Source organism: Molothrus ater, chromosome Z (genome assembly GCF_012460135.2).
Source record: "Molothrus ater isolate BHLD 08-10-18 breed brown headed cowbird chromosome Z, BPBGC_Mater_1.1, whole genome shotgun sequence".
Lineage (NCBI taxonomy): Eukaryota > Metazoa > Chordata > Aves > Passeriformes > Icteridae > Molothrus > Molothrus ater.
Window position 1 is genome coordinate 2,504,293 of NC_050511.2, and position 24,258 is coordinate 2,528,550.

Sequence of the window (24,258 nt, forward strand, 5' to 3'; positions counted from 1 at the left end):
GTTGGACTTGGTGATCTTAGAGGTCTTTTTCAGCCTTAATGATTTCATGATTCTGTGGTGCAAGAAGCTCTATTTTTGCCAAGGATCTGTGTGTGAGGAGACTTTTGCATTTGACCCTTTCACAGAAGCAACATGCCCAGGACTCAGAAACACAGAAGTGACATTGCACGGAGCCCTCAGTACCAGCTACCCAGGGTTCAGTAACAGGAACCCTGTTCAGGGCTTGTGTGACATCATGTACTGCTCAGTAGCAGACTTTGCATTCATCTTCATCTGTTTTGTGTCTTCCTGCCTGCCTCCAACACTCATTTTTCATGGGAGATACAGCACGAGGTGTCTGTCATGGCTGTTTGCTTGGAGGTGGTCAGGTGACTTTAGTGGTAGATTTTGAAAGTTGCTCACATTTGGCTCAAATTTTGCTCATATTTGGCTCAAATAAAGTCACATTGAAAATCACGGGAGCTTGTTCATTGGTTCCAGAGGAAACTGAGGTCACTTTTGCTGTCCTTGGGAACCAAGTGGGTCCCACCCTGATCTGTCTGAAGAACTTGCTTCTCAAATTCACTGACATGATGTGTATAATGTCCATGATGTGCCTCACCCAGAGGGGTTTGCTGCCATAGATTATGTATCTCCACAGTGTTACAGCTCCTGGGTCTACTACTATTTCCTCATTAAATAAAAAGGACTGGATGACTGTATTTTTTTATTTTTTGTTCTTGTTTTTTTGGGGTTTTTTAAAGGAAAGAGTGGCCATCTTCACATTTTTGTTTCATGCAGTGTGGCTTGCATTTCAAAGACTCATAGAATGCTTTGGCTCCATCCAGTTCTGCTCCCTGCCATGGGCAGAAACACTTTCCACTGGACCAGGTTCCTCAAAGTTCCATCCAACCTGGCCTTGGGCATGCCCAGGGCTAGGGTGTCAACAACTCTGAGCAACCTGTGCCAGTCCCTCACCACCCCCCCAGGAAAGAATTTCTTCCGTACATATTCAGTCTAAATTTCTCCTTTCTCAGTTTAAATCCATTGTTCCTTGTTCTATCACTATGATACCATTTCCCAAAAATACTTGCTTGGTATAAACTAAACTTTCAAAATAGCTTTAGGACAGAACTGGGGTTAGGCCTGAGCATGGGCAGAACTCCATAACACATCGACATTTGGAAAAAGCAGAGCTGGTCCACAGGTCCTTTGTATCCGCATCAAAATTTTCACTTTCTCTTCTATTTCACTCTTCAGTGTCAAGGCCAGGAACCAAGTGATCTGTCCTCCTGCCCTGGGCAGTGAATATGCAATGTCAGAATCCTGCCTATGGATTTTATTCCTCTTGTGGAGAAGGGGGTCATTGTACCAAGGGCCATAGTTCAGACGACGCTTTCAAGATAGCACCAGCATAGCCTGGATTGGTCTGTATTGTTGGGTTTTGCATCAAACCATTGAGTTATTAACGTATTGGGATTTTTGCCTCCCTCATTGCAGTCAACAAATACGTGGTCCGGGTTTTTACTGGTGAAGTCAGCGGCAGTGGAACGGATGCAGATGTCTTCATTAATATCTTCGGTGAGAAAGGAGACACAGGTATTCAAATGCAAATCATTTCCTAAAATATTTCCTCCTGCTCCGCAGGCCTGTGATCTGAACAACACACACACACACACACAGGCAATCTGGCAAATGCAGAATGATTTGGCTGAGTGAAAGGCACAACAAACGGTGTGGGGGCCCTCACATCCACTGCCCCTGGAAGGTGCATCTGCAATGCAGCAGCTGTGGCTGGGTGTGGGCATGACTCGAGTTACCTGATGTTAAAAAAAGCAGACTCTGGGAAAACGCAGCGTAAACCACCAGCAGAAAGCAGTGGAGAAAGTGCCAACCCACTGAAGGGTCCAACACCAACGTGCATTTACAGGGAATGCAGTGGGAGCTGTGTGTCTCATTTTCCAGGTACCTGGAAGGATAATGACATCCCTTCTCTATGGCAGAGGTGAGGGCTGAGCCTGCTTGGCCACTTGTAAAAATAATTTAAACAAGGTTTATATTAGTTGGGTTTGAATAGCTTTTTTTAGAAATATTGTAATTACTTTTAAATGTAGATTGTACTGCAACAGTGGTCTGGAAACTTTAATTTAATTTTTTTAAAAATTAATTGAATAATATTAAAAGATGTGCCCAAACCAAGCTCTCTGGGCCATGAAGAGAAGTGGGTGGAGATTCCTGGAGATTCCTGTAATCAGGGAACAAATATTCTCTTGCTTCTACACTGCATCTATCCTGTCAAATTCAAGAAATAATGATATGATGTCTGCCAAGTGTTCTTGAACAGATTATAAAACCTGGTGGATAGGGCTCACCCTTGATTAATCCTCCAGAGTTTCACAGGGGGATTCATCTGATCTCCCTGAAGACATCCCAAAGTGGGAGTCTGAATCTTAGCTGGGTGTTCAGGCATTCTGTCATATCCACACAGGGAAATAACACCCCTAGAGGATGATTCATCCTTTCTAAGGTAAGAGGGATGAGTTGCCCACTGACCTCTTTCTCTGCACTGGAGCCTTGGGTGGGTTTCATCCCACTCACAGCATCACACAGGCTGCAAACGGGGGCACAGCTTTAATACTTTTCATAAAGGCAAACCCCTGTGGGATCAGGAAAAAGCCAACAGCCCTGGCTGGGTCCTAATTTGAAAATAAATCCTTCCTCTCGGATACAGCAAAGAATTCTGTGTCCTGAAATGTCAGGATATGCAGCTTGTGACCAAAGCCTTTCTTGAACAGTTTGGAGATTTTCAAAGACAGTAAAAATAAAAGGGAAATGTGGTGATATGAAAAAAAAAATATTTAAGAGCCATCTGGATATATATTTTTGAAAGCTCTGAGACCTGCAAGTAACTGTGACATTAGAATGGAAATCCTGGTCTTTTGTGGGCTTGAGAAAAGGTACCTTTTTTATTAGAATAGAAAGTCCTCTGCATTTGCCTTGAATCCTGGGTGCAGAGAGCTGATATCTAGGGAATATTTGATTCAGTCAGTGGTGACTTTCTGACATTCCTAAATATTCCTTCACTTACAAACATGCATGTGCCAGTAACCCATTCCTCCTTGGAGTTATTATTTATTACTTATTTGTTTGGGGAAATTTTTTTTGTTTGTTTGTTTGTTTTGTTGTGGGACTTGTTTGTTTTGCTTTTATTTTTACTTTTTCTTTGCCCATTCAGGTGTGAGGAAACTGGACAACGACAAAGACAACTTTGAAAAAGGAGCAGAAGACAAGTTCACGCTTGATGCCCCGAATCTGGGAAAATTAAGAAAAATTAATATTGGGCATAATAACAAAGGAGGCTCTGCTGGCTGGTTCCTTGCAAAGGTTAGTTACTCCTGAGACATTCAACATAAGCATCTCATGGGCTCAAAATATCTCACCCTCTCAGTGGTCTGGTAGCAAGAGATTTAAGGATAATTGCTGTTGATACAGGTTACTGAGAAGGACACAAATCATTTCATTCTCTTGGCTTAACTCATTACCATGACCATAAAAATACCAGAATCCAAGAGTTATCTGTTGGATCTGTTCACAGTGAAAATTTGCAGACTCATAGCTTGCCCAAATTTAAGTGATTTGTCATTGGCTCAGCAAAAGAGATATGCTTGCCACAAAGACCCTATTCTTCCATTTTCATTTTAATCTCCTGCTACAGGGTAGGAAGGTATTACAGTTTTTAATATAATAGTTGAAGGAATATTTTAAAAGGGGAGATCTGTGACTCTTCTCTGGTCTCATTTTCTTTCCTCTGCTGATGTAGTTTAACACAGCTGGTTTTAATCCACAGAAGACCTGACCCCATATTTGTAAATCCTCAATAACAGGATAGTTCAGTGTAATACAAATGCAAATATTAGCACATGCTTCTCCCCCTCCACACAATGCAGGAAAAGTTACAATGCTGGCAGCCCATGAAAAATGTAGAAATAAAAAACAGAGAGGTTGTGCTCAATGTCATAAATAGTGGGGGGCAAAAAACACAGAACCTCATTCTCACATCAGGTGTGTAACAACATAATTTTTGACGAGGTTGGTGAGGTTGCTCAAGTCCCAAAACCTGGTGTAGTGTCTACTTACAGCCATCACACCAACCCTGTACTCTGCCACAAGCCTCCAGGATATTTAAGTAAAAAATAAAATGCAGCTTTGGCCTTGCAAATTCAGATGGAAGGTTGGAGAACTGAGCTAAAATAGCTCTGTTGTTGTCTACTGGTTTTAGGTGGTTTTTTTCTGTAATTTGTTTCAATACTTGGACACTCTAGTGTTGTCCCTCCAGGATGAACCTGTTCTCATGTTTCCTGTGTTTTCAGAGTGGCTTAATACTCAGAGATGGTTTTCCACCTCTAAATGTAATAATAAACCCACTGAAAGGAACCCAAAGAGGATCAGCTGGCAGAGAGGCATTGGAGTGCTGATATTTCTCCCAAACCTTGTCTATTTTAGTCTCTAGCACTCCAGCTCTCTCATGCTGACAGTCCCAGCCCTGGCAGACTCTGCTGTCTGTGTCTGCGGAGGTACAACAGGACTCAGGAGTGCTACAGGCAACAGCACGGTGTGGGATGAATGACAGGAGGGGAAGCTCTGTTTCCCAAAGAATGGTTTCATAAATTTATCAGAAAGGACAGATTTCAGATTCTCCCTCATTGTTGAGAAAAGTGTCAAGGGCTTTCTATCCATAATAGTGATTTTTTTTCCCCCTCTGAGACATAACCCACGCAAAGGAGTAGAGATTTTGATTTCTTCTCTTCTGACCAAAATCCTTTAATACTCTTCTCTGCTGGTTTAAAATACTACAGTAACTCTATGGCAGGATTCAGGAGTCCAGCAGAAGATGTTGGTAAGAAACATTTCAGCAGGAGATGCCAAAAACTAGTCTAATATTAAAGGGGAATATTGTTCCCCAGCTTGTTTCAGCAAAGTATCACAGAATTCTAAAACAATCTGGTTTGACAGGGACCTTAAAGACTCTCCAGTCTCATCCCCTGCCATGGGCAGGGACACCTTCCACTGTCCCAGGTTGCTCCAAGCCTCATCCAGCCTGACCTTGGACATTCCCAGGGATCCAGGGACAGCCACAGCTGCTCTGGGCACCCTGGGCCAGGGCCTGCCCACCCTCCCAGCCAGCAATTCCTAATTGCCAAGAGCCCAAAATCTGTGCCTGCCCTCTGGCAGTGGGAGCCATTGCCTGGGTGCTGTCCCTGCAGGCCTTGTCCCCAGTCCCTGGGCAGCTCTGCTGGAGCCCCTGGAGGCCCTGGCAGGGGCTCTGAGGTGTCCCTGGAGCTTCTCTTGTGCAGCTCAACAGCCCCAGCTGTGCCAGGCTGGCTCCAGAGCAGAGGGGCTCCAGCCCTGGCAGCAGCTCCGTGGCCTCCTCTGCACTGGCTGCAGCAGCTCCAGCTCCTTGTGCTGCTGGAGCCAGGGCTGGGGCAGCTCTGCAGGTGGGCTCTCACCTGAGCCCAGGGGCACAGGGGCAGGATCCCCCCTGCCCTGCTGCCCACGCTGGGGCTCAGCCCAGGGCAGGGGGGTTCAGGCTGGGGCAGGTCAGCTCTCACCCACAGCTCCTTCTCCCAGGGCTGGTCTGGATCCATTCTCTGTCCAGCCTGTTTTTGGATTGCCCCAGCCCAGGTGCTGGACCCTGCACTTGGCTTTGTTAAACCTCATCATATTTGCACAGCTCCACCTCACTGTGGTCCAAATCCTTCCAAATTAGAAACTGTTTCCTGCCACAGGGTTTTAATGGTGGTGTCTTTGCAATGGTCCCACCCTGGAGTAAATGTCTGGGATCTAGTGATAGTACTGTGTCACACAGACTCATCTGATGGTCTGGATTTGCCCTGAAATTCCTAGGCATTATTTTATAACAAGGCTCTAAAGCAGAAAGAGAGAACACAGCCTGTTCCCAAAGCAGAACAAAGAGCTGTCGTTCAGCTGATGGAGAAGAGTAAGAGTAGCCAGCACACAGGCTCTGGAGAGGAGGAGGACAGGCCAGGCCAGCTGGTCTTGATAGCAGAGACATCTGGTCTCATACACTGCAAGAGATGCAGAGTGGGCTCACTGGATAAAAAAGAAAGAAAATAAAAAAGCTGGGTTTTTACTCACTGATTGTCTGAAATTCTATCAGCTCTAATTAGGGAGTGGAGTGGGATCTTCTGGAGCATTGAGTACGTTAAATACCAAGCAAGAGTGTGTACATTAGGCTTCTTCTCTTCTACCACCCCATTGTGTAAAACCTTTGCTTTTCCCATGCTGTCTTCCAACGTGGTGTCTCTTTTCTCTCAGGTGATCATTGAGGACATTGGCAATAAATGTGTGTACCAATTCCCAGTTGGACGCTGGTTCGCTTTAGACGAAGATGATGGGAAAATCCAGAGGGACATTCTTGTTGGGGGCACTGAAGCCACAGGTAAAATCATGGCCCGAATCCGTGGCGGGAAGTGGGAAATTAAGGCTATTAGGCATGTTTTCTTTAGAAGATTGAATGCCTTATGCTCAGGGAGGCCTGCAGTGAAGGATCTGCTGGTGGTAGGCTGTTCTGTGTGAGGGTTCCTGAGCTGCCAGCACATTTCCCACCTTTGTGCCTCACCTGTGAAGCTGTGCAGGACCTGAGTGCTGGTTTATCACCTGGTGCACCTGGATAAGGGGCTGGTGGGCAGGGAATCAGAGATACAGCTTGTACCTTCAGCAAATTGCTCACCAGCACTCAAACAAAGTGTTTGTTGTTTCCGAAAGCACAAAGTAGTGAATGTTGTACTTCAGTTTCCTGTCTGGGGAGCTAAACATCCTTTTACAAAACAAGAAGCACAGTGCTGAACCTAAATCAGTCTTTTTTATTATACAACACAGTTAAAGAAAAGACAACCAAAGTTTATGTCTCTGTTAAAAGAAACTTGGATGTAAAGTCCATAAAAGAACTTGTCACAAAGCAGAAGATTATTTGGATAGTGTCCTGCCCGTATTTATTTAATAGCATGAAGGCAAACACTGTGATGATGCATTAACAACTGTTCTTTACTTCCTTGTATGGACTTCAGCATCTGCATGTGCATGAGGAAAGTGGTCTGGGTGCAGATCCCTCACTGCAGGATGCTTGTTAGGGAAAATCAAGGGAAGAAACCAGAAATATATGTAATTCAATCCCAAAAAGCTTCCTTTTTCTTTTACCACTCATGACTGTGTATTTTGTTTTCCTCCTCTCTGGGATTTTATTGAAGATACATCAACAATAAAGCATGCTTGAGTACTTTTTAATGTAAATTTCAAAGGGAGAATTATTTGTAAGAGAGTGAGTTCTGACGTTTTTGCTTCATCCCAGGTCCCTATTGAAATTTCTGTCTGATTTAATCAAAAAACTTGGCTTAGGTCTCAACTATTTTCTACGTGCTCCTATAGTGTTTAGGTGTTTTTGATGCCATGAGACGAGTTTAAGATCTGCTTTTCTGAGAGGTAAGGCTTGTGGGAAGAAGTGTTTTCATTCTTAGACCAACAGTTGGAGACAGAAAAAAAAACCCCAAGGACGCTTTTATGTAAATAGGTTTCTTTTCAGAGATACTTTTCTTTTTTCCAGCTGGGCTGGAAAACCAAACCTTGTTTTGCTGAGATCTGTGGGTTCTCACTGTGACTGTGGAGGTTCTGATGGCTTCAGCAGCATTATAGGCTAAGAAACAAATAAACCTAAAGTTTTCAGAGTTTTGTGATATTGCAGATTTTGCCACCACTGTTTAAAGAAACACTTCTCCATCCTCTCAGCATTCTCTGACCTATTTGGTACTTGGTATTTCTCAAAATCAAGTTATATACATGCCAAGTAATTTTTTTTTTACCTTTCTTCACCTAATCAGCATCACAGAGTGAATAAAAAAGAATTTTTTTTCCCCCATTGGGCCATGGAATAGGGAGTTTGTTACCTTATGCCCGTTTCTCTTGTGCAGTCTGAAGGTAGATGTGCATTTCTCAGAATTATGTGTGGGACAAAAACAAATGGAGCATTGCACTGTGTGTAAGAGAGAAGCCAAAACAGACCAGTGGGAAATCAATAGAATCTCCAACATAAATCCAATCAAAGCCACAACTCTCAGACTCTTTTCCTCCCTTCTTTTTTCCCCCCTAACCAAGTTTCTGACTCCTCCAGGCATTGTGTACAACGTGGCTGTAGTGACCGGAGATATCAGAGGAGCCGGCACCAACTCCAAGATCCACGTAATCCTCCACGGCTCCAAAGGCCTGAAGAACAGTGGGAAGATTTTCTTGGAAGGAGGTGAATTTGAGCGTGCCAGGACTGATCTCTTCAACGTGGAGATAGCTGCCCTCCTCAGCCCTCTCAGCAGAGTCACCATTGGCCATGATAACTGTGGTGTCAGCTCTGGCTGGTTTTGTGAGAAGGTGAGGCTTAATTACCATAAACTCACAGGATCATTCCGTTTGGAATGAGCTCATGGAGTACTACCACTGGGCCAACACTGCCAAGAGTTCTGTCTGCAGGCAGCTGCTCCCCATTCATAACCTGACCCCGACAGCCCAGACCAGCTCAAAACTAAATAAATAAGTCTGCTTTTGTTTGGAAGGCAATATCCCCGGTTTAACAAGTCAATATTATACATCACACACGAGAGCAGCTGATTGCCTCAAAGGCACGTTAGATGCATAAGTCAATCACTCGCTAATTGGGTTGATTGCCCCTCTGCAGTCACAAAGACAGAGATTATTGTTTGCTCAGCTCCAAAAGCACCTTCAGATGTTTGCCCAAGGGGCCGGACAGAAATGCAGCCTTGGATTGTGCTGAGTGTTTCAAAGTTATCATCTATGCTCAGACTGCCCTGAAGTTTCTAGATGCTGTTCTGGAGGCTCAGAAATAATAATAATATAATTTAAAAAAAAAAGGGGAAAAACCAAACAAAAACCTAACAACAACAAAAAAACCCTATAGAAAGTGGCTGACCACAGCTGCTACTGGGAGGCAGTGGAGAAATATGCAAAGTTGTTACCCAACTTATATTTCTTTGAGAAAAATTCTACACAGCAGTGGGGGAAGATGTTGGAAAATTCTTCTAAGTTTAGCACATGGTGTGTGATGTCTATATCCGTGGGTAATGTTTGGTTTTGTACCATCCAGTGCTTAGTACACATGCCAGAGATTAATGTGGCCTTGTGTTAACTCCCTGCATCTGTGACTAATAAGTCTTGTGCCAGCTAACGCTTCCTTGTTTGCTTCCACCAGTGATTAATATGTACTGGTAGATATCTTAGTTTTGAGAACAGAGATGGAGTACCAGAGCAAAGAATGATAAAGAAAAGTACATCACAACGTGGACACATATTTGAGATACTCTCCAGGAAAGAAGATTAACCAAAAGATCCAGGACCATAAGGAAATTTTGGGGAATGGGATGTTCCCAAATGACCACCAAAAATCCCCAAAAGACCCCTACTCATATCCAAGTAACTTCATGGAAATAACAAGCATATATTCATGCATACAGGAAGTGTAATGAATATGTGATAGAATGTGACAAATATGTATTAGTGTAATGTTTGCTCTGTTTGGTTGCTGCTCATGCTTTGAGGTGAAATTCCCATGAAACCAGCATCTTTAAGAAGTAATTTTGTCTTTCCAACCCAGCAAATTGGTTGGAGAGTTTATTTCCCAGCTTTTGGTGGCAACACTAGATCATGTACAAGGTCACCAGGAGTGTGGAGAGGAAGGCAGATGCCTACCCTCAAGCTATGAGGAAATTCAGTTTTCCTGGCAAGCAAAATCAGCTTAGGCTGGATATGTTTGAAGGCTTTTTGTATCCTGTGTTTTCTGCAGAGCCCTGGCATGGTGCAGGGCCTGTGCTGCAAGCTGACTGCTGCAAACACCCTGCCTGCTCCCATTCCCTTCCCCTCCCAGTGTTTCACCTCTTCCTGCTTGACCCATTGTGATGTACTGCTGCAAAAATGGGAATAATGAACAGATGAGTTGTAGCTGTACGCAAACTTGGGATTTGTGCAACCAGTCTGGTTCGTATTGGTCCAGAAATGCTGATTTTGAGAGCAGGACCAAGATCTCCAGCTCTGTCTTTGCTCTGTTTAAGTTTTCAGTGCCCAGGTCCTGTGGGCTGCCAGTGGCAGAATACTCAAGCTCACTGTCCCAATCTCTTTTCCCAGGTGGTGGTTTACTGCCCGTTCACTGGGATTGAGCAAACCTTCCCGTGTGGGAAGTGGCTGGATGAAGATGAAGGGGACGGCCTCATCGAGCGGGAGCTCTACGAAATGGTCTCCCTGCGCCAAAAAAGGCTGAAAAGTAGGTGCAAGTGTCCAGGAGCCTCCTGTGGCCACCACCCCACCTCCCACAGGCCACATCCCCCTGAGTGTCCCCTCAGTGACGTGGGTATAGCCAGGGCCAAGGAGAGGTTCAGGTGGATTCAGTTACTGGAGCTCAGAATGGTTTGGGTTTGGAAGGGACATTTAAAGGTTGTCTAATTTCAATGCCCTGCCATGTGCAGGGACACCTTCCACTATCCCAGATTTCTCCAAGCCTCCTCCAGCCTGGCCTTGAATATTCCCAGGGATCCAGGTGCAGCCACAGCTGCTCTGGGCACCCTGGGCCAGGGCCTGCCCACCCTCCCAGCCAGCAATTCCTAATTGCCAAGAGCCCAAAATCTGTGCCTGCCCTCTGGCAGTGGGAGCCATTGCCTGGGTGCTGTCCCTGCAGGCCTTGTCCCCAGTCTCTGTGCAGCTCTGCTGGAGCCCCTGGAGGCCCTGGCAGGGGCTCTGAGGTGTCCCTGGAGCTTCTCTTGTGCAGCTCAACAGCCCCAGCCGTGCCAGGCTGGCTCCAGAGCAGAGGGGCTCCAGCCCTGGCAGCAGCTCCGTGGCCTCCTCTGCACTGGCTGCAGCAGCTCCAGCTCCTGCCGATGGCGGGGCATGGGTTTCAGCTTTGAAAATACTGCTTTAGGGGAGTATAAAATTAAACTCCTAAATATTTTGAAGAATTATACTCATTTCCTTAAGGTCCACTGTGCTTAGGCTGTGCTTAGCCTCCCTCAGACATCATGTTACCTTTGCAAACAAGCCAGGCCATGTTGCTTATTACTACAGAAGGAAAGCTTTCTTATTAGAGACGGGACCAAAAAATACAACAAGGAGACAAACCTTGATGGGGGAAGGGAGTGAGAACTGGAAATAAACCAAAACTTTTCCTTGTTGACTTCAGCAGTTTTTATTCCTGGCCCTAGAGAAATGACAGGTCCCAGCCCTGTCCATGTGGCAGGTGCGTGCTGGATGCAGAGCCTTTTCTCTAGAGGGAGGCAATGGCACACGTTTGCTGGGAGGAGCTGCTCCGCGCCGTGCCGTGCCGTGTGGGCATGTTCATCCATCCCCAAATTCTCCAGCTCCAGCCTGCTTCTGCACCGAGCCAAAAAATATCGCTGCTGCCCGGCCCGTGCCGGTGTGCCCATGTGTAAACAGAATATTTTAATTAGGATAATAGACACGGTTTAATCCGAGAGTGCTTCGGGTGGGCTCCTGCTTAATCAGCAGTTCATTTGAATAAGCTTTATCTAAATGTTAGTCAGCGTTGTAACCACATTGCACCTCCTGACTCGGTCCATTTAGCTAAAGCATCTGCAACCTTTAACCCCCTATTATCAGCTCTGATTGTTATTGACAGGCTAATTCCCTCACCACTGCATTGCAGGAGATAGACAGAGAGCGTTAGCCTTGAGAAATCTGTGACCTTTAGCTGCCAGATTATAGAAGTGCAAGACTCGGAGTTAGAAAAGACCTATTATGTCATCCCACCTATCTCCCTGTGCACACAGGACTGTCCCTTTCTGCAGAGATGATCAAAGCTGGCTTCAGCCTCACTTGGGGTATCCATGGTGAAACGTCTCCCAGCACAGCATCCAGAAGCTGCTCCCGCAGCAGATTGCAGCTCCATATGTAGCTTGTATTTATTCTGTGGTTTTTTTATTCCCTCCTCTCCTTATCTTGAATGTTATCCTGGAAACTGTTGTGCCAGGCCTTGTCCTCCCTGGTGTTTGTGCCCTGGGCTTTTGAGAATTTCCAAAGTGCCTGGATACCTCAGTGTGAAAGGATGGGATGTGCCCAGCAAGCCCTGGGAGGGTGATGATGGGAATCTGGGGAGATGCCTGGCCTTCTCCAGCAGCCTCAGCCCTAGCTCAGACACATCTCCCCTGTGTGGTTTCTCCCTGACAGCCCTCTATCAGCATTTAAGACTGGTACAAGGTCCCATTTCCCCCTCCGTGCATGCTTCACTCCTCCTTTCCCTCAGCAAGGGGTCAGGAAGGCCAAAACAGACAGATGAGAGCAGCCTTTGGTGTCTGAATTGCACTTGCAGCTTTCCCCAGGGAGAACCAAGGTTCTCCATCACATGCCATCCACAGATTTTGCTTCATTTCTGCTCATCTAAAACTTGCTGGTGCTTTTTAGAGAGGAGTGATCATGAATATTTTGTATATTATTAAAACAGGGGCAAAACTTTTTCTGAGCAATCCCTCTTCCCCTCTTTTTTTTTTTTCAGTAGCTCTTGTCTCTTTTTTATACAGTCAAACACTGAGAAGACCAGTAAAAACCTAATTTATATGCATGCCATCATATTTTTATATTCCATTCTGGGCTCTGAAGGTCAAGCTGTGCTAGTGTGGGCTCGGGTGTACCGAAAGGGTTAGCAATTCTCTCATTAGGATTTGTTAATAATTCAGCTGGTGTCTGAGTGAGGAAAGAAGGCTGTTCCTTCTCCTGTAGGCCACAATCTTAGGGTATGTAATGTAGTATTCAAGAAAGTGTTGGCTGAAGTCGTGTCAAATTTAGGCATTTAAATAATTCAAAACCTTTTGGAAAATATCTTTACACTGACTAAAGATATTGTAGTTCTGAGTGTGTTTGTCCCACATGGTGCAGTCTCACTAGGGATGGATGCCTGAGTGGGCTTTGAGACAGCCTGTTCTGCAAGAAGCATTTTTGGGATAATTAGTCCAGTCTTGGGAGGCTTTTTATCTCAGGATGAGGTGATAGCATGTCTGTGTCCTGTTCCAGACACAGATCAGACAAGTTTTTTAGGAGCTACCTGGAGCTGCATTGCACTGTGCACAAGTAACTGGATACTGACAAAAGGACAGAAGAATATTTCCCTGAATTTATGGTCTTTGAAGTTGGAAGTTGCAGGTATTTGAGAAGTGAGCTGAAACTACAGCGTTGGGTCACACCCCTGCATTACCCTGTTAGTAGAGTGTAACAAGAGAATATGGTTCACCTGAAAAGAGGCTGTTTATATTTTTCTCATTTTCTTTTAAATGAAATTGCAGAATTATGTTTCCAGTCTCATTCCTGCACGTTTTGCAGCAGCTGATTATGTTTGTGCAGAAAAGGATGAAAGGTCTTTGTGTTTCTTCATCCTACCCTCTCTACCCACCAGGGGAAACAATGATAATCATGTTTCATGTTTTTCACCAGGTTGCCCTATAAAAATTACTTTTTTAAACAAGTATCTTTAACCTTTCCTTCTAGAAAATCCCTGGTCTCTGTGGATCTGGACAAGTGACATTAAAAATGCAGGAACAGATGCCACCATCTTCTTCCAGATTTATGGAGACAAAGGGAAGTCAGATGAGATGAAGCTAGACAACAATTCAGACAACTTTGAAACTGGACAGACTGACAAATTCATGGTATGAACATTGTGCAAGTGGAAGATTTGGCTTGATATTGTTTCCAGGGGTTTAGCTTCAATCCTGGGCAGATAATCATCAGTATGAGATTTTTACTACATTAGATCCTTCTAAAGTTGAGATCAAGTCAATCCATTTGGTGGTGATGCAAATGATTTACTTGCATATGGATGTGGCTTGTCTTCCCAAAACAGGGAACAGGCTGATATTTTTGACTTCTCTCTGATTTAGCTCTTAAAAGATGTTCAGAGATGCCCTTTGTGTGTGTGCTTTTCTGACTTACAAAAATGGATGTTGCACCATTTTTACCCACTTACAGATAGAGCTTCCTGATCTCGGCAACTTTTATAAGCTTCGGATATGGCACGAGAAAAGAAATCCCTTTGCTGGCTGGCATCTGAATAAGGTGAGGGGACAGCAAGGGAAGGTAGAGCTGGAAAGTCAGACTGGTCACAGAGCTCTGCAGTGCCAGTCCTGGGTCACAGTGTTCCCCAGCTGGCAGCTGAGCTTCATGTGCAGAGCTCTGAGGTGCCTGCCTTGTCAGAAGGCAACATAAAATGGTGTTAAGTTGCACCTGAGAAGGATTAGATTGAACATTAGGGAAAATTCCTTCATGGAAAAGGTTGTCCAGCCCTGGCAGAGCTGCCCAGGGCAGTGGTGGAGCCCCCATCCCTGGAGGGATTTAAAAGCCATGTGGATGTGGCACCTGGGGACGTGGGTCAGTGTTGGGCTGGGTGGTGCTGGGGAAATTGTTGGACTTGATGATCCTGGAGGGCTTTTCTAACCCATATGATTGTGTGATTTTGTGTGTGGTAAATGAGAGCAATGGGGAGAGGCAGCTCCCAACAGCTCAGACTGGTGGTGAAAATCCCACTTTCCCACCCTTCCCATGTCAGACAACTGATGTACTCCTCTCACTGCTACCAGGGGTTTCTTCCTTGCTCTTCAGAAAACTTCCTACTCTTAGACACCACTACTGTACAGAAAGGCAAACCCACTCCTCCTGTGGCTTATTTACAATCCCCATAAGAAAAAAACCTGATTCCAGCAGAGATTGCAGAGTGTAGCATCCCCTGCCCTGAAGTGCTGACAGCCCTGTGATGGGGGCTGAACTCCTGCAGGCTGGAGGAGGTCACAGAGACTGTGCAGAGGAGAGCAGCCCTGTTCTGTGTGGGAGATGACAAGGGTGACCTGCTTGATGTACTTTGCTCTACCAGCATTGATTACAGTGCTATCACCCCTCACCTGGATTGTCTGGACAGAAAGTTCACCTCTAAGCTTCACCCCTGCTCCTCCTGAGCAGCTTGGATGGCACTCTCTGCTCTTAGCAAAACACACACCTTGCTCTGGATCTGTAAATAAGTGTGTTGATAAATCACAGTTTACCGCTTGGAGCTTTTTCTGGGGCTCCTCTAATGTGCTTTGACAGATCCTGCTCTCCTGCATTGTCATGGAGCTGTGAAACCATCCACTGGCAACACCCATCTCCAGGGGTAGGAGGGCATCAAGTGCTGCTCTTGTCACCACATGGAGGGAGAAATTCCTGGTCAGACTTTGGGCCACTGCAATCATCCCTATTAGTTTGTTCACAGATGATGAGCAAAAATGTTTTCATCTTCCACAGCTGTATATTTGCCTGTGGTATCTTATTTTCCTGCAAAAAAAATTTGTTTGGGGAGGACAAGAGGTAACTTAAGAGTGTGTCTAGGATTCCCTTTTGGCCAAACTGTCTAAGTAAACCTGGTTAAGATGCATAAAATGAATTGATGTTCTTATGGCTGGACTCATTTTAGGCCTTTTTCAAAAGAAATGATCCTATGATTCTATGACTTTGGGAAAATAAGTCTGTTCATACACACCCATTCTGATGTTTTCTGGATGGATCAGGCTCATGGCACAGGAATCCCATCACTTGTGCACCCATTATAGCATCTAGGAAATTAGATTAAACCTGAATGATGCTTTGTTCCAGTCCTCCCCCATTTCATGCCTGCTTTGCTTCCTGCTGGGTCAGGCTTCCATTCTCTATCACGAGAACCTAGAGCAAACACACTGGTCAGGCCAAAAGTCCCTCGAGCATAACATCCTCTCTCTTGTGTCACATAAGGTCATGGTTTTAGAAGTGTAAGAAAAAAGACAAGCATTTATGATACTTCCTCCTGACATTCTTTCAGGTTTTGACTATTTCCAGTTGGACGCTTACTTCCTAAACTGATCTACGAAGCAGAAAGCATTTAGTAGGTTTATTTTTTCAGTTATTGGTTTGAAGTTTCCAGCCTCCCCTTGAACCTTAGTAGCTTTTGGCAAGGACTTCACAGGCTGTTTTTGTCATTTTGTCCCTCTTTTTTTTTTTTTTTTTTTGCTTAGAACTTTGTTCCACAGGTGTCATTTGATGCCCTGTATTTCTTGAGGCAGAAGAGAGAACATCTGATCCCTCTCTGCCTTCTCCATTGTCACCTGTGATTTTATGGACCTTCATCACACCCTTGCTTTACACACTTCAACAGACAACTGCAGAGCACCACCTTATTTGCTCATTACTCCTCGGGAGTTACTGCAGATCTTTTTTCAGACTTCCTGCAATTTTATTTTTGGTTTTTTTCCCCTCAATGCATTGATTCTCATCAGCAAGAACCCACAGCACAAGCCCCATCCCCGATTTGCTCCTTGGGGTTGTAGAGTGGCACATGGTGAGCCATTTGCAGAGCCCCAGTTCCTCAATGTTCAAAAGTTCCTCAATGCCATGGAATGATTGGAGAAAGGAGGAATGAAAAGCCATCAGTGTGACAGACTTTGGTCCATGCATCACTACAGTGCACAGCCTGGATGGTCTCGTTATTAATGTGTTTTATTTCTCTGCTGCTACCTAATCTTGCCTCCCTGGCAAAAAACCTGTCAGGATCTTGTTGCTTTTTTGCCTCTGAGCCTCGGAACTCACGCGGTGTTTTGGTTTAATGAAGGTAACTCTGCTGAAAACGCTGACAAAAGAAAAATACTCATTCAACTGCGGCCGCTGGCTAGATATAAATGAAGAGGACAATGAGATCGTGCGGGAGCTCCCCGCCGAGGGATCTCTGGTGACTGAAGTCATGCCAGGTGAGAGCCACGGGCTCTGTGCAGAGGCTTGCTTGGGATCTGAATAGAAAGAAACCCTCTTTGTGTGAAAGATGCACAGGCAGACTGATGCAATTCAATTAACTTCTCTTTCTGGCACTTTCTCTCTGCAGTATTTTCTGTGTGCATCATTAGCTGCATGGAGCTTGAGAAATCCTATCCTTTTATTAATTTTTTTTTTTCTTTTGGGGAGCAGATTTCTCTGTGGTGGGAAATGGGAGATATCTGGCCACAGCACAATCATTTCCAGGGCTTGGGTTTTTTTTAAACTTGTGATTTTTTTCCAGTCTCCCTCAAAATGTGAAATGCAAGGTTTGAGGAATATTCATGGAAAGCAAGCCTAGCTGAAATGCAGTCTAAAATTTGACAATCATATTTTGGGCTTTAAAGTTTTATTTAGTTATATGCAAATTCATGCAGCTGTATGTATAAATATATAGTAAGTTGCACAGCACAGTGGTTAGTGCATATGCCTCTTTCAGTATGTATGAGCAATCCAAACTGTTTATTCTTTTAATTGAACTGGAGATTTAATTAAGGAAAGCTGCAGAACTTTGCCCTGGCTTCCCGGAGTGCCAATTCTGCCTTGACCTTGTGTCACAAGAATTAAATCTACTTAGAGGGAGAATTTAGAAGAGCAGAACATCTCAAGGTAGCCGGTGGGATTTTTCATCTTTCCACCAAAGCACCCACAGTCTGCAGACCTTGAGTCCCCCATTTTCTGAAATTTCTGGTTCTGACATTGGTGATCTGCATGCAGTAGAGCAGTTTCTCAGAAGAGGAAGAGTAATTGTAATTGCAGATGTTATTAAAATGTAAATAAACTTGGTTTTGAAATGTATTTTTAATCAGCTGTGGAGAGGGCAGCTCGAATCCTCACTCAGGCACTTTCCTGTGTGGAGAATTTGTGCTGATCAGAAGTGAGATGCAGCATCTCCATGCTGGGCTTGCAGGAGGATTTTGGAGGGAGGGTGGAGAGCACTGCTTCTTGTCCCTTCCCCAAGCTGGAGAAAAGGGGTTCTCTCTCAAAAGTTGATCTATGGGCTGGCTCCTTGTTGTGATATTTCTCTCTGGAAATCCTTCACCCACTGGGATGGCAGGACAGAGAGGAGGGCATGGTCAGGGGAGGAAGGTGTCAGATCAAAATCCACCCAGAAAAACCATACGATGACCTTGAAGGTGAAAAGCAGGCAAGAAAACCCAGCCTTCTGAATAAAGTTTAGACTCTCATAGGGATGATCTTGAGGGTCTTTTCCAACCTTTATGATGTGATGATTTTATGATTCTGTGATTATAGTGTCCCAAGGGGATGGGGCCAGCTGGGGCTGTCTTGTCCCATAAATCCAACATGAACAGCCCATTCCTTGGGTATCTGAGCACTTGTATCTTTCTAGCTCTTCTTATCTGTCTGCCATGGCCCTGGATGCCGAAAATGTTGTTTTTCCCACACACAGTGCAAAGTTCCCCACACACAGTGCAAAGTTCCCCACCCCCAGGACCATCTTGGGAGTGGAGGAAGCAGGACAGGGACACTCCACTGCATGACATTTTTCTTGAAAGGGCCAGGATATTTATGTTCTTGGCTTTCATGGGTTCTCCCAATGCCTCAGGCCTTTCTATTTTAGCTCTTTTCCTCCCCTCCTTTTCCTAGGGGTAATGTGGAAAGCATCCAAGTCAATACACCAGCAGAAGCACCAACTGGAAAAAGTACAAACACCTAAAGTTAACTACAAGCCTGTCAGGAAAGCAGTAAATTTAAAAAAAAAATGGTGTTTCTGGGGTCATTTCTGTGGTATCTGTCTCCCCAGTGATCAAATACCGCGTGACGGTGTGTATGGGCACGGTGAGTGGCACAGACACCAACGTCTTCATGTGCCTCATGATTCTGGGGTCATTTCTGTGATTTTGTCTCCCCAGTGATCAAATACTTAGTCTGCCTCATCATTCTGGGGTCATTTCTGTGGTTTCTGTCTCCCCAGTGACCAAATACTGCGTGACAGTGTACATGGGCACGGTCAGCAGCACGGACACCAACAATCTTCGTCTGCCTCATCATTCTGGGGTCATTTCTGTGTTTTCTTTCTCCCCAGTGATCATCAAATACCGCGTGACGGTGTGCACAGGCACGGTCAGCAGCACGGACACCAACATCTTCGTCTGCCTCATCATCTGCCTCATCATTCTGGGGTCATTTCTGTGTTTTCTTTCTCCCCCGTGATCAAGTACCACGTGATGGTGTGCATGGGCACAGTGAGCGGCAGCGGCACGGACACCAACGTCTTCGTGTGCCCCATCATTCTGGGGTCATTTCTGTACTTTCTGTCTCCCCAGTGATCAAATACTTCGTCTGCCTCATCGTTCTGGGGTCATTTCTGTGGTTTCTGTCTCCGTAGTGATCAAGTACCGCGTGACGGTGTGCACGGGCACGGTGAGCGGCAGCGGCACGGACGCCAACGTCTTCGTGTGCCTCATCGGTGACCAGGGGGACACGGGTGAGCGCGTCCTCTACAACTGCATCAACACCGTCAATAAGTTTGAAAAGGGCAACGTAAGTTGGTGCAGCGGAGCCTCAACACGGTTTTGTAAATTAGATTTTTTTTTTTTTTTTTGAATGTGTGTGTGTAAACTCAGGTGATTTCCTTGCCAGCTCGGGCTAGGGAAGTGGGGAGAAATGAATCTTGTCAACAGAGCATTGTAACAGGTTGCAGCTGGAGGGAGGCTTGGGTCGGGGCCAGTGTGCCCTTGCTTGATGTGAGCTCATGAAAGAGTCTCTTGGTTTGCTCCTCCAGCTAACTTCTGACTGCTGAAATTGTATCTTCAGACTGGGGAAGGCTTCCAGGAAATCTTCCAAGAATAAAAGAGAGGCTTTTCTCTTCCATCTAATATAGCAAAAATTTGGCTCCCCAGGGCAAAAGAAGAAAAAAGTAATGTGAAAGTCAGAACCCAAAGCCTAACATGTTTCCTTTGTAATTCCTCCAGTCTCTCTCAACCATGCTGCACTCAATTTTATGTCTTATTTTCAAACTTATTTTCAACACATTTTTGTCTGTCTGTATCCAGAATGCAGGGGGGTGGAAATGGACTGAAATGAAGACAGAGCTTATTCCCTGGAAAGCTGGAGATAATGAAGAAGTCGAACAGTAGTTAAAGCCCTTGCAGCATTGGCAGTATCAGCAAGCAAATAGTTTGCCGATCTGATCTGTAGGGTCAAGCTACTTAATATGTATCCAATTTTGGATCTCTAGGGTCCAACTTAGACTGGTAAATTGTAATCAATATCTCCAGAAGGAGATTTTGAGAATCTGATCACAGAACTCTGCAGGTTTCCTATCTCTTGTGTCATTATTTGATTGAAGGTTCAGAGTGGAAAGAAAATGAAGATAAAAGGAGGTCACGTTTTCAAAATAGACCATTGAATTTAGGCTTCTGAAATATGCATTAGCACTTTGAATTTGCCTTTGAGTGTCCAGAATTTCCAATTCTTCACTGAAATCACTGAGTTCTTCTGGACTTTAAAAGAACTTTCATCAAGTATCTCTTGTGCTTTTAAGATTTGTCTGTGGAAACGTGGTAATTATATAGTGTGAGAGTCCATTCTGGTTCTAATCATATATGTTTGCATTAATGGACTTTGCAAACATCTTCTTTCTTTGCCTATGCATTGACATTATAGATATTTTAGTTTTAAAAGGTAGATCCAAGCTGTAAAGGATGGCATTTTGTCATTTGATGAAGCCTGTGTTTGCCAAAATGGTAGCAAAATGAGTCGTGTTTTGGTGCTGAAGACTGTTTCAGTGCCGTTCCAAAGAAAGATGCTTGGTTTGCAGAGAATACAAATATTTTAAACACAGATAATGGCTATTTTATGGGATGTTCCATCCTTGTCCAAGTCCAGGCTGGATGAGACTTGGATCCACTTGGTCTAGTGGAAGGTGTCCCTGCCCATGTCAGGTCCCTTTAAGGGCCCTTCCAACCTAAACCATTCTAGGGTTCTGTGCTGATTCCATGACATTTAGTCACAAAAATAAGTTGTAGGCTAACTTGCATGAAGGAGGATAAAAAGGGAAAAATAATTTTAGAAATCAAATGGTGTGATTAATAGTATGCAGATGACATAAACCAAACTGGAGCCTTTTAGAGGAAAACTGCTCTCCTGGCACGAGGAGCTGAAAGCTGGTGAATGAATGGGAAGTTGTTTAAGAATTGATCCTGACAAACTTAGAGCTCATATATTCAAGAGGCTGAATGAGTATATCTACACTGATTAACTCAGATACCCTGTTAAAAAGAAATGTTGCTAAGTCAGTATGGTCTCTAATCTACAGCCACTTAAACCAATAGAACGTTGATTACCAATTTGGCCTAAAAAGTTTGCCTGCAGATGCAAACTAACAGCCTCTGTAGAAAGTAAGATTTAAAGATGCCTCTAAATTAAGTGTTTGCCCTGTTGTGGTTCCAGTTAGTTACTTACTCATTAATTTATATCAGCCATTAATAAGTAAGGTGAGCATCAGGACTAATGAATTAAATTATATTGACTTGAACAGAGTCAGTGAGGTTTTGATGCCTTAAATCCCCAATTCAGCAGTTTTGAGTGTGTAAGTAGCATTGACATAGGTAAACCCATCACTAACACTTTAAGCAGTGGCAAAATGCTTAGCTGTCTTCATTCTAAAGGTGACTTTGGAGTCCTGAATGATGACATAATTATTATGTTATTTAATAAATTATATTATTTAATAATTTTCAGTATTTGCATAAATACTGCCTTGCCACCATGCTTCCTGGGAGCTAGCTAGATCTATGCTACCACCACGAGTGCTTTTGGGACATGAAGAACAACCAAAAGACAGTGGTTTTCTATCTCTTACCTAAGCAAGGCATCTCATCCAGATGGCCACCACAGCAGTCATGCCTCCTTGTTGGGCTACACACTGCAGACACGCCGTGTGTTTACACCCAGGATTTACCACGCTAGTGCCATGTCTGTGCATCTGTACATGGGCCACTTTTGCCTGGCCTGGTTCCCAGAGGAGTAACTTGCTCTCTTAATGCATTTCTCTTCCCTTGTCCATCAGGGATTGTCGATGCCAGTCAGTTCTTGGGTAACAGAGCTCTGTTCTTGAGGGGCCATTCCTCAAGCTAATCTGTAGGTTGGTTATTTTAACCTATTTCCAGGGGGAAAACAAAAAAGAAAAAAAGACATTAAATCCGTGTCTATTTTGGGGTATTGAGGGTATTTGTCTACTGGGTTTGGTTCACACCATCCTCCAAACACAACTCATGGAGCAGCTGGAAACATCCCTATGCAGCCCTGCCCATACTGGCATGCCAGGAAATTGAAAGGGTTTAAACTGTGCTGGGTAGTCAATGCTGCTTGACTTTAACACACTGTAATGACTTTGAGCTGTACCTCCAAACACCTCCATAGATTTGGTCTGAAGTGACCTGCTTCTTACTTCTCAGAAAGCTTATATCTGAGCAGGGGTTTGAACTTGGATTTCCTGCCTCTCTGTATGAATTCTTAATAATCAAATTCTCTTTTTTTACAGCTGTGGAGGGCATGCAATGACATGGCAGATTTAAAATGCTGGTGGATCACATATTTACAAATCTAACTTTACACATCTAGCACAAATATTCAGGCTTTTTATTCTTTGGTAAATTCGTACTTTCTCCATCTTGTCAAGAACTTTCTTGCAGCATGCTGATGATGTTGGTTTGATTGCAATAATAAATTTGAGTTGTTTGTGTGCTTTTAGGGAGAAATATTGCCTTACCTTTTTTATTCTCCTCCTCAAAGGCTGATGAATTCTTCATTGAAGCAGTAACGCTGAAGCAGGTGAGGAGGGTGAGGATAGGGCATGATGGCAAAGGAGGAAGCAGTGGCTGGTACCTTGCCAAAGTGATAGTGAGGGAAGAAGGACAGCCAGAAAGCGAGGCTGTGGAATTCCCCTGCTACAGGTACTGGAAACAATGCTTGCAAATTAAGTCTCTGTCTCTGCATTTGCCAGACTTTGAAGAGCCTAGTTGTTGGTCCATGACTGGAATTTTCTGAGCACAGCTTAATCCTTTTTATTTATTCATATGTTCATTTATTTTTTGCTAAGCCTGAAAGCAAAGAGTGTGTTTTGGGAGGTTTAAGATACAGTTAACTCCCCTTACCAAATGACCAGCAATCTGGATTGTGAATGTCTCAGCAATTAGCTCAGTAATGCAGAGAATTTCCAAAAGACAAAACCTTCAGTTGCCACTGGGTGTGGCAACCTTCCAGTACCACACCCAGTCTCCCTGCAATTCCCTGCTGCAGAAACACACTCTGCAATCTGTCGGTGTTACTGCATGTAACGAGGTTCTGATCCCTCACATGCACATCCCATCTTTCTCAGAGCGATGGGATGCTATTTTTGTGTTGGGAGCATGCAAAATTATTATGCTGCCATCTCGAGAGCTCCTTGCATGAGGGGAGATGCACATCTTGCAGACAGAGACAGTGTTAGGGCAGAGGGCTGTGGCTTACCCCTGTGGGTGAGTTATAAGTGTAGTCTTCTCTTCCCTAGACAATCCAGTGGCCAAAAGAAATGTGCTGTACTGAGGCTGCCTGTGGGGAACAAGGTGCATGATCTGTCCTGGCACTAACTGGGGTCTGCCTCAACACTGCAGCACAAACTAGAGAGAATTGGGTGAAAACATTAAAGATTAACTCCAGTCCAGTCCCACTTACCCTCTCAGGATGTCCACCCTTTAGGATGGACATCCAGTGAGCTCCATTTAACAACACCATGTACCTGTTCTAAAAAAATTATCTCCCAGGGACAAGTGGAATTGTAAAGCTCAAACACTTCAATTATTTTTACATTGAAGACAAAGGTAAAGCCCCTAAGCTGGTTACTTGTCTCTTTGAAAGCGCTCCTCTATAATGAGGGGAGCCAAATACAAAGCAGGAGCCAGCCCCAGCCTCTTGGCATTGCTAAAGCCCCATCACATCAGAGAGCAAAGTCACTGTGGAGACAGCACGGAGCAGCAGACACAATGTCATCTTGGTTGTGAAAAGCAAGCCACTCTCTCCCTTCTCAGGGAACAAACAGCCACATACTCATTGCTGCCTTTTGATCATATTTAACAACCATATGTTTTACTGAGTTAAGCAGGCAGGATAGACAGGTTTTTCCTTGGACATGAAGTGTCCATGTGAAGGGCTGTTTTGCTCAGGCTCCTCAGAGATATTTCTGTGTCTAACTGCACACAGCAGCTGGCTCATTTTCGAGATTTCCTTTTTGAATTGTGTCCTTATGTGACTGCTGAATTGGGTGTCTTCCATCAGCTCGGAGTGACTCCCTTCCCCTTCAGTTTGTACCTCTTGAGCAGGAACGCCAGTGGGCATTCCCCTCAGGCCAGGGTTGGCAAAAGGACAGAGAGAAAAACCCAAGATCTTATCCCCAAA

The 24,258-nt window shown here is 44.5% G+C and overlaps 1 protein-coding gene across 1 annotated transcript in view; it reads left to right on the forward strand.

The window, feature by feature from the left end:
* The window catches only part of LOXHD1 (lipoxygenase homology PLAT domains 1), a 134,129-nt gene that overhangs the window by 23,677 nt on the left and 86,194 nt on the right, over window positions 1–24,258 (forward strand). Inside the window, exons 5-14 of the mRNA XM_054517861.1 lie at window positions 1,480–1,578; window positions 3,215–3,363; window positions 6,316–6,439; window positions 8,165–8,415; window positions 10,180–10,315; window positions 13,540–13,700; window positions 14,020–14,106; window positions 16,661–16,796; window positions 19,208–19,362; window positions 22,618–22,778. Coding sequence (XP_054373836.1) covers window positions 1,480–1,578; window positions 3,215–3,363; window positions 6,316–6,439; window positions 8,165–8,415; window positions 10,180–10,315; window positions 13,540–13,700; window positions 14,020–14,106; window positions 16,661–16,796; window positions 19,208–19,362; window positions 22,618–22,778 — 1,459 coding nt within the window. The remainder of the gene's footprint in view (window positions 1–1,479; window positions 1,579–3,214; window positions 3,364–6,315; window positions 6,440–8,164; window positions 8,416–10,179; window positions 10,316–13,539; window positions 13,701–14,019; window positions 14,107–16,660; window positions 16,797–19,207; window positions 19,363–22,617; window positions 22,779–24,258) is intronic.